This window comes from Cucumis sativus, chromosome 1 (assembly GCF_000004075.3).
Source record: "Cucumis sativus cultivar 9930 chromosome 1, Cucumber_9930_V3, whole genome shotgun sequence".
Taxonomy (NCBI): domain Eukaryota; kingdom Viridiplantae; phylum Streptophyta; class Magnoliopsida; order Cucurbitales; family Cucurbitaceae; genus Cucumis; species Cucumis sativus.
Genome location: NC_026655.2, coordinates 15,651,623 through 15,661,768, shown reverse-complemented (window position 1 = coordinate 15,661,768; position 10,146 = coordinate 15,651,623). Strand labels below are relative to the sequence as shown.

The following is a 10,146-nucleotide window of genomic DNA, read 5'->3' as shown; positions in this document are numbered from 1 at the left end:
AGGTCAATCACACGTTACATAGGTTAATCTGGTCTACCTGATTCAAGTTGTGTGTCACCCAAGTAGACCTAACTCTACTAGTGGTGTGGAGGCTCGTCGTAGACGGGAAAGCCTGAGAGGGAAGAAAGTATGCACGAACTGGGACTTGATGTGGGACATATGAAGTTGACGGTGGAGCCTTGAACCCACTCAATTATAACACAGTTGTAGGGCAAAATAACTGTAAATGGGACTAAAGTTCCACATTGGTTAGATAAGAGGATGGTCTTGAGTATATAAGTGAGGACAATTTTTTTTGTTACTACGAGACCTTTTGGGATGATACCAAAAGCAAAGTCATGAGGGTATATACCCAAATTGGACAATATCTCATATACCACTATGGAAATATTTGGAGGGTTTGTTGTGCTAACAATAACCATAGAATAAGATTGTTGCAAGAGGTTGGGAGGTCCTGCAAGCCCCAACAAGGTATCCAATATATAAGTAATTTTTCTTCTTCTTATTATTATTTGCAAATGTATTGAATTGCAATAAAACGAGGAGGATTGCATAGCTCAAGATCAAGACATAGTCAAAACACAAATACAACAAAAGAAATCAAGAGAAACCAGAACAAAATTTAAGGAAAACATACACACTAAGGGTAAAAGGCCCCAAGGAGAAGAACCTACTCGAGTCATCCCCTCAAGAAGCCCTTAGCCACTATGAGCAACAAAGAACGATTTAAGATCCCAATACTCAAACAACTATTTTTTTCATCCTTAACAACAAAACAAGACAAGTCTTGAAATAGTTTAAAGCACGAAAGAGACCCAACCACGGCCCAACACTAAAAATCATCAAAACATCAACAAACAAAGAAAAAAGATGAATGAGTATAACTCATAATATACTGATAGTAAAATCGAAATCTAAAGAAGGAGGAGGAGATTTCAACAAACGAGACAAAACTTTCCTAAGAATCACAAATAAGTTAAAGGTAGACTAATGAATGGAGGAACCCACCCACCAAACAAATTTGTAATAATTTTGAGTATGAATAAAGTTATTAAAAGAACACATTCACCTTTGAAAAAAAATCACTTCATAGCTAATTAATTTTTAGATTTCTTTCCAAATAGATTCTTAATTATCATTGAATAAATACAAAAACTTGAATAATGTTTAAAAAGGGGAAAGGAACATATAGAGTTAAAAGAGAGGTTTTTGTATGCTTTTTTGAAATTCAAACAAAAGAAGAATTTGAGAAACTACAAGTGGAAGTGGAAGTGGAAGAGGAAGATACCATACGATATATAAAGAATATGTTCTAAATTTCTAGCCTCCTATTAAAATATCATTTTACCCTTACTTTCAACTTTCTTCAATTTATTACAATATATGGACTAGAATTCTTAATTAGCATTCAACTAATTGGACCAAAATCATATTTTTAATACAAATTTGATGATGATGAGAGAAATCTATATATCTTAGATGGAGGAGCAATGTTGGCTCATCCAGATTCTGCCACGTAAAGAGTGCAAGATGTTAAAAAATGAACCGGAACGTAGGGGATTTAATCTCCATTTTGCCTCCCAATAGTGAGCGGTGTGTCGGGCGTTCGCATTTGCACATTGCGATTGCGTTACATTCCCATTTCTTTCCCACACAAAAGAATCATAAGATCCCATTTTTCTCAAAATTTACGACTTTCGTTTTTGTTTTCTTACGATTTCTCAACCCTTTTACAGAGACAGATTAGAGGAAGGGAAAAAAAAAGGGAATTTTAGTTCTTTTGAAGAAGGAGAAGAAGGAGAAGAAGGAGAAGATGAAGATCACGGCGTTGCTGGTCTTGAAATGCCACCCAGAAGGATCGGATTCGATTATATTAGCTAACGCTTCCGATGTGAGTCATTTCGGTTACTTTCAGAGGTCCAGCGTTAAGGAGTTCATCTGTTTTGTTGGTCGGACCGTCGCTAAGCGTACCCCTCCTGACCAGCGTCAATCTGTTCAGCACGAAGGTCTCTTTTTCGTTTTCTATTTCTTGATTCTCGATTAGGGTTATGTTTCTACCCTTTTGGTTGTATCTCTCGTAGTGGCTTTCTCCTTTTCTGACTGTTTTTTGTTGTTTGATTGCTGTTATTGCAGTTTTTGCTTTTAAATTTGAGTCTCCTTTTCGAAAATCAATCTCATAATCGGAATTCTGTGAGTTTTGTATGCTGATCAGATCATAGGAAAGATTGATAGTCTGTGATAGTCGTGAGGAATATATGATTGTAGATTAATCGAGAACGAACGGGATTTATGCTAACCAATGAAAATCCCCTTTCCGCATTTGGTCTAGCGGGTTCCCAATATTGTATGCTGTTAATGTTGTTGTGCAGTTGATTGGATGTGGTTGTTGCAATCTGACTTTGTACAGGGGATTCAATTTGGAGTGGTCATGTATGTGCACCGGAATTGGTTGAAGTTGAAATTGAAATTGAAATTGAAATTCTAGTGTAAGGTTTACGTAGAAGATTCAGAATTTCTTACCCTTCTTTTAGCTTTCTTCTTGTATTGTTTCAATGGGTGAGATCAAGCATTTTGTGTTTTTCCCCCTTTAGATATAGTTGTTTGAGGTCGGCTATTTTACTGTTCTGTCTTTCTTTCATGTTCTTTTCTACATTTAAGTCACTGTTAAAGATCGTTTGCAATGTTGGTTTACCACTTAACATCTCCCCGCCTCGAGTTATGAATAATGTTCTATGTTATTAAATTTTCTATGAACCTTTTCAAATTTTGTAGAGTACAAGGTGCATAGTTACAATAGAAATGGGCTTTGTGCCTTGGGATTCATGGATGACCACTACCCAGTTCGAAGTGCTTTTTCTCTGCTTAACCAGGTGAGAATCATTCTTATTCCTCATTTAATTTCTATTGCTGATGAGCACTCTTTTGTCATGTAAAATTAGATTCTTTTGTTTGATTTTACATTGATCAGTTGTTTTCTTTAAGAAAAAGACAGACTGACAGGCTAACTGTTGACATCTGATTAAATAACTTAACTGAATCAATACTACATTAGACTTGCGTTAACGTGAACATCATTTTGCACTATGAAGATTAGTTCTATTCTCTTATTATATATTTTCCATAATTGTATAGTTGAATTATTATGGTTTAAGGATGAATGGAGAGTTATTGATCTTAGCATATCTTATTTCTTAGCCATATTCATTATTTTGGGCCATTTGAATATTACGAGTCATGTATATACAGACACACATATTATCAGAGCGGTTTGTATATTTGTTTCTGTATGTTTGTCACTATTGTTGATGAACGTTTGCTTCTAACAGGTTATAGATGAGTACCAAAAAAATTTTGGTGAAACATGGAGAAATGCACAAGAAGATAACTCTCAACCATGGCCCTATCTGACTGAAGCTTTAACCAAATTTCAGGTTTGTAACTCTCCTTTCTACTTAATTTTTTTTATTTAAAATCTTCTTTCTAAATTTAATTATTGACATGTGATTATAATTTTTCTATTCAACTTTCCAGGATCCTGCAGAGGCTGACAAATTGTTGAAAATACAGAGGGAGTTGGACGAAACCAAAATTATTCTTGTAAGTCCTCTTATAATGTTATAGGTGCAGTTGTTTGTGAATTCGTGCACGTCTCACTTAATCATTTGTCAGGTTAAATATATTTTCTTGTCTAGACAAAGAAAAACTCTCTTTCTGCATTTTAATGTCAGTGTCACTCTCTTGATTGTAAAGTGTAAGAGGCATAATTAGTGATATAGTTGAATTATTTAGGATAATATTAGTATGGTTATTAGAAGGTAAGTTGGTTAGGACTATTAATTATAAATAGAGGAGTGAGGTTGGGAGGAGGATGTGAAGAAATTTTTGGATTTCCTTCGGGAAAGTTGGGGGACTTCAAACTTCTCAAAAGCTCTTCTTAAGATATTACAACATATTTTTATATATTTCCAAACTTCAGTGTTCTCGAGTTTTCTGTGGGTTCTTGTGTGTGTTCCTTATTAGGCGGTATCCTAACATGAAAAATTGCATGAAAGAAATGGTGACATGTGACTTTTTGAGGTGGCATTTGACCTTTTGGGATGATATTCTTAACTTCGTTGTTGTTGGGATGAGAAACTGGTTTCATTTATGATATATAGCTGGTGTAAGAAGCTCCAGCTTGTAACGATTAAAGTTTATGGACGCCATAAAAAAATGTAATCAGTAACACGTCCAGATTTGTTCACTTTAATGCTATTTTCTATTTGATTAATTATCATTACTGATATTTTTCTCTTTTTCAATGTAGCATAAGACCATTGACAGCGTGCTTGCACGTGGTGAAAGGTTGGACAGTTTGGTCGAGAAGAGCTCTGATCTCAGTGCAGCATCACAGGTATGCAATTTTACATTACTGATGTTAGTCTCCTGGTTCATGAGATGAAGTTACTTTCTTGAAATCTACTCAACAAATCTTACTACTACTGTCATGAAGCATTCAACATTTTTTTCTTCATTTTTGAAGAACCTCCCTAAACTATTGCTCACCTTTGATTGGACAGATGTTCTACAAACAAGCTAAAAAGACCAACCAGTGTTGTACCATATTGTAAGCTTTTGATGGCATCACATAGAAGGTGAACCAGAGAATTGATGCTTGTAATATGATTATATCCTTTACAATTTGTTTGTTTCGCTGAATCTTGTGAATTTTATCCTCGTTTGTTGTTTAAAAGATGGGTGTTGGGTGTAGATCCTACTCGTATAGTATATTGATGTCTCATTTTCTTCATTGGTGTTATATTTAGTTCACATATGCTTGTTTTCCATTTTCAATGGAATGTTTATTATTAGTTAAGTTTGATCATGTTGTGAGTACTACTTATAATCACATTTCTGTTAGAGGTTGGATCTTACAAGAAGCTGTACTGATGATGAATAAAGCATGTTCATATAGATCATATGTGCTCACAAACCAACATTTTTACACACAAGCGAGAAAGGTAGGAAGATAACGACAATATAAGATTTTGATGATGCAAACAGAAGATTGTGTGATGATTTTATTTTCCCAGAATAGACTTAAACCACCATATGCCCTTCGTATCTTTGGGGCCTTCATCAGTTTCTGGTGGAGGTTCGCTTTGTGGTGTCTTGTGGAGTTTGGTAACGTCATAACCCTCGTCCTTGGCCTTCTGAAGCAGTTCATTGTATATCGCCTCGTTTAGTTGAGTATTTCTGCACAATATCTGACAAATGCGCCCACAAGATTAATCTTTAATACAATTTGATGAAACTGTTTCCAATCTTGTAGAAGTGATACCTTTAGATTTAACTTTCCTGACTACTTAGTTTATATAATAATCTATATTGTCTATTATTTGCGCACTCGAAGACCCAATTTCATTACATGTAACTTCGACTAAACAAACTATAACAGTGCCTGTAACTTCGAGTTTAGAATTTTTAATTTTTCAAATCTACAATCCTCTACATATTGTTAACTTAAGAAATCATTTACCAGTCAAAATTCAAGTAAAAAGAAGTTTAAACCTAGCTAGAGATCCAGTACCAAAATGTCCCTCTTTCACAGAAATGAAAATTTTACACACATTCAACACTTCTCTTGCATTGAGGTTTTTGTTTTTGGATGAAGAAAGAAACAACCTTCCATTTCATAATCAGCTTCTCTTATATTCCCTTCTTTGAATTACTTTTTGAATTTCCTTTGGTCACACTTCAGGTTTGCAAAAATAACTTTCCAATAATAATCTCCCATTTCTTAAATGTGCTAATCCTTCTGACTCGATTTACTAAGAACATATATGGTTTAACTTCAAGTTTTTAACTGTTCCACAACCACCTGACTACAGGTTTTGAAACACTTTCAAACCTCATTTAAAACCATTTTCATCAAAACGGTCATAAAAATTGACCTTTGAAGCATTCAAACCTGAAAACTAAGGGTTGATTTGTCAGAAAACGTATCTTATAATTAAAAAAAATCATTTAAATACAGTTCAAAACTCAGAAGACCATAGAAATGAAAATGAAAATCTCCATTAAAACAAAACAAAACCCAGAAACACAAAATTTCATCATGAGAAAGTGAATTCAGAAAACATACCCAAAGATTCTTCCTTGAAGGTTCCCCGACAAGAACATACTGATAATCACCATCAATATACAAAACCCAATAATTCCCAACCACTGGAATTATTGGAAGAAAAGGAGGCAAATAAAATTTGACCTTAAACTTAGCTTCTTGGCTTGAAGGATCAGCCTTATAGGCCACACCTTCAATGGAACTTCTCTTCCCATCACTCCAAGTTTCATTCACCACTTTCACAGTTCCATCTTCATTGAGTGAATAATTGGCCCTTGTGTTCACTCCATTTTTGGGTTGATTTCTTGAAGGAACTGAAGCTATTTCATACCATCTTCCCATGTATTTCTCAAGATCCAACCCTTTTACCACTTCCATCTCTTTCTTTGCCATTATTGTCGTTCAATTGTGAAAGAAACTCAACACACAAATTTTGGGTTTGCTGATATTTGTACACAAATGGGAAAATGATTTGTTGATTGATTGCTTGCTTTCGTGGGTGTGGATGCTTATCTATAAGGTCTTTTCAAACATCTAGCGGTTCCCATGTGGTCTAGTGGTTTTGAGATAAAAGTAGAAGCTTCTAGATTTTAGTTGGTGGTTTCTAGAACTCAAAAACATTATTGTGGTGAGAAAAGGGTTAGCTTGCTACCTAAGTTACTTCTTACTTCCACTCCTCATTGTGAATCATCCTATCACAACTTGACACGTGATAAATTTTCTTGTAATTTAATTTTTATGATTAAGATAAAGTTAAAATTTAGTTTTTATGATTTGACGACATATCTTTTATAATAGTCGGTACGATTATATGACTATTTTATGAAGATTTTTATCATACTATAAGGACTAATAAAAAAAACGTAATTTGATCGATTTGATCATGTTTACTTAGATGTGTTATATATTTACCATTGAAGTTGTTTACTTTATTTCTAATGTTTGTAAAATTTAAAATCATTGTACATGTCACGTATCGATAAATACACATAAATTTAAAGTTTCAAACATCCATTCCAAACCTAAATCATAAATATTAAATAAATAATAAAAAATATATAATATAAATATTATTAATTCAGGTTGGGTTGCTTGAATCGAAATTTTCAACCCTACCTGAGACCCAACCCAACCCAATCCACATTTTAAACTAACCCAACCCAATCCAACCCATATGGATTGAATTTAGTCTAAGTTGTCGGCTTATTTGAGTTATTCTTACACCCCTAACAATCATAGAAGTTATGACAATTATTTAAAAATATATGAAAACAAACTACTCCCTCCTACATAATTGTGAAACGCAATCAAATTAATCATACTCAATTAATCAATATTCAAACTACATTTGTCGATTACATATATCTTACCTCACCTTTATTACGATTACGAAACACATATCAATAACAAATGTAATAAGATGAAGTCTACATTTTAAGTTTAGTACCGAAGGATTACTTTTCTTATGAGACAACTATAACCTAAATTCTAACTTTTAAAACTCAAAATAAATGGACAAAATCTAACTTCTTTTTTTTTTTTCAAATAAGGATTCAAATTTGTGATTTTAACATTTTTCTTTCAAATAGTTGATAAAAAAATGAGTCCAATAACAACCTTCTAATAGGTAATTAAGACTAATTTGATAACACTTTTATCACATTACCACATCCTAATAGTGAAACCATAAGTCACATTATAGGCTTAATTAGTAAGTAATTTGTGCCATGGTGGGGGCTCTTCAAATTGTCTACACATTATTTGGTTATCTTTCTCCCCACGGCTTTCTTGATGGGAACATATTCTGTTCCGTAATCAGAAAAAGGTCGTTTTTTTATGTTTCATTTAATTGGTACCAAAAATGGTGGTATTATAAATAAATAGATAAATTCTCAATAATTTTTTGTTTTTGCTGCAAATTTTTTCAATAGGAGAGTTCATCAACCCAACCCATAAAACGCCCATAGAATAAAATATTTCCATTCACATTTTCATGAGATCAATGTCGAGGAATTAAGATATTGGCATCAATATTTTAAACATTAGCGAGAGAGAGAAAAATAACAACATTTTGGTAAATAGTTTTAAAACTGCAGTATTCTTTTTTAAAATAACAATATTTTGGTAATTAAACTAAAAGAGTCTCTGCCTTTTTTATTTTTGAAAGGTCTAAAATACCCTCATGCATGGGTATAAAATAAGAAAGACAGCGCCTAACCTCAACATCTCATATTCCTCCATACTTGTAATCGATCATGGGCCTTTACACAACACTTTCTTATTCTCTATCTTTATTTATATCTCTCCTTATCTTTCATCCAAATAATGTTTCAATCGCAACCCAAACCACATACTTTCTCGCATTTCCAAGAGCTTCCACGATAGCATTCGGTGATGAAAATCGGTATTGGAATTGGACCCACGTGGAATATGGCGGGTATAATCTTCAACTCACAAAATTTATTCATTTATTCATTCATATCTCATTACTTTACTTTCCATTCATAAAGGCATGAACCTAAAATGATTATTAGATTCAACTTTTTTGAGTATATGTTATGTTGTATTATGTTATTATTAAAAAAAAATTAGCATAGAAAGTTAGGCAAAAGTTTGGCCTAGTTTATAAAAGAATATAATTTCACTTCCCTTCAGCGTTATAAAATTTGGGGCATATGGGAACTCTTACTCAAAAGTGTCCCAAATGATGCTTCTTAAATGCAAAAAGTAAATAAATAATAGTTTAAGAAATGAACACAATGTCTAAAACGATACTTATATATATATATATATATGATGGATCAAATAAGTCAATTTATTGTTGTCTCTCACCATGGCATGTAAAAACCTTGCAGCTACACAATTGAAGAAGCCCATCTTCATCCAATATCTTGGCTCGATTGTCGTTGGAACTTGCATTCATCTAATTTCAAACTAAATACTTGGTACAAAGCACACATTGATGTAAAGTTAACAAGTGATGCCTTTGGATGGACTTCTCCCGTGAACGCTAAAATTGAGATGCCAGATGGGAGTAAGCAAGAGAGTCTAATAAAATTAGATAGACGAGAGAATGTGGGGTTTGCTATTTCATTAGGTAAATTCATAATAACTAATTCTACCACTAGTGGGGTAATTCAATTTGGCTTCTATAACCATGAAACTAAATGGAAATCAGGGTTGGTTATAAGAGCCCTTGTTGTCAATATGTTAACAGATGAATAAAGTAATAGCATAAAACGTTAAATAATAAGGCATTTTGCTCTATTTGGAGAAACTTTAAGTTCAAATCTGTTCTATTCAATAAGGTTTAGTTTAAAGATTTTAGTATGTTTTTTCATAAAGTATGTATTGTGTGTTTATTCTAATTAAATTATCTAAGCACCTATGTTGTGATTATTCATCGTTTAATTGTTCGTATATATAGCATATTGGAAATTAAAAATAAAAATTAAAGCAAGGAAACACAATCATATTTTTTTTTCTTATTAATTTGTTAAAGCACTAAAAGAAATTTGATCATTAATGAATTTTAGTTGCAGTTGACAACCGACATCTATGCTAGGGTTATTAAAGAGTTTTAATGTCGTTTTATTTTTCAACCGACATCTTTGATAGTATTATTGAAGCCCTTTAATGTCGGATAGACTTTGATGTCAGTATAAAACCGACATTAAAGAGGCCAACAGTGTCGATTTTTTGGTCCATTTTTACAATTTTATTTTTATTTAGTTGTTGCATTGTTCATTTCTTATAAACCAATATTAGGTACGTGTAAATAAATATTTTTTCCTCACACCAACAAATCAATAAAATTAATATTATTTTAGAAACAAACATATTTATTGACAACATTGACAAGAAAAAAACTTATACCTCTTTTGTTTCGGGATAATCAACATTTTATAAAAGGAATGTTACCATGAATAAGAAAGACCGAGTAGTGTATTCCTTTATAAACGTATGGTTTATGTGCTTGGTGCCTTGTAAGCAACATCTTGTAGAGACTAAAAAACATCTAATTTTCAACCCAATATTTATTG

General features: G+C 32.7%; 3 protein-coding genes across 3 annotated transcripts; 2 read left to right on the top strand and 1 right to left on the bottom strand.

Moving 5' to 3' along the window:
- The first annotated feature begins 1,568 nt into the window (after positions 1–1,568).
- On the top strand, positions 1,569–4,864 carry LOC101213209 (VAMP-like protein YKT61). The gene is made up of 6 exons (XM_004146647.3): positions 1,569–2,006; positions 2,773–2,870; positions 3,327–3,431; positions 3,532–3,597; positions 4,307–4,393; positions 4,560–4,864. The coding sequence occupies exons 1-6, from the start codon at positions 1,814–1,816 to the stop codon at positions 4,608–4,610; spliced, it is 600 nt and encodes a 199-aa protein (XP_004146695.1). The 5' UTR covers positions 1,569–1,813; the 3' UTR covers positions 4,611–4,864.
- A 46-nt stretch (positions 4,865–4,910) lies between these two features.
- Positions 4,911–6,624, bottom strand: LOC101213453 (temperature-induced lipocalin-1). The gene is made up of 2 exons (XM_004146648.3): positions 6,125–6,624; positions 4,911–5,246 (listed from the first exon to the last, which is right to left on the bottom strand). Exons 1-2 carry the CDS (start codon positions 6,494–6,496, stop codon positions 5,061–5,063), a joined length of 558 nt encoding a protein of 185 aa, XP_004146696.1. The 5' UTR covers positions 6,497–6,624; the 3' UTR covers positions 4,911–5,060.
- Positions 6,625–8,351: 1,727 nt separating this feature from the next.
- LOC101222420 (lectin-like) lies at positions 8,352–9,376 on the top strand. Its single transcript, XM_011657588.2, has 2 exons — positions 8,352–8,540; positions 8,959–9,376. The coding sequence occupies exons 1-2, from the start codon at positions 8,359–8,361 to the stop codon at positions 9,326–9,328; spliced, it is 552 nt and encodes a 183-aa protein (XP_011655890.1). The 5' UTR covers positions 8,352–8,358; the 3' UTR covers positions 9,329–9,376.
- The last annotated feature ends 770 nt before the right edge of the window (positions 9,377–10,146 follow it).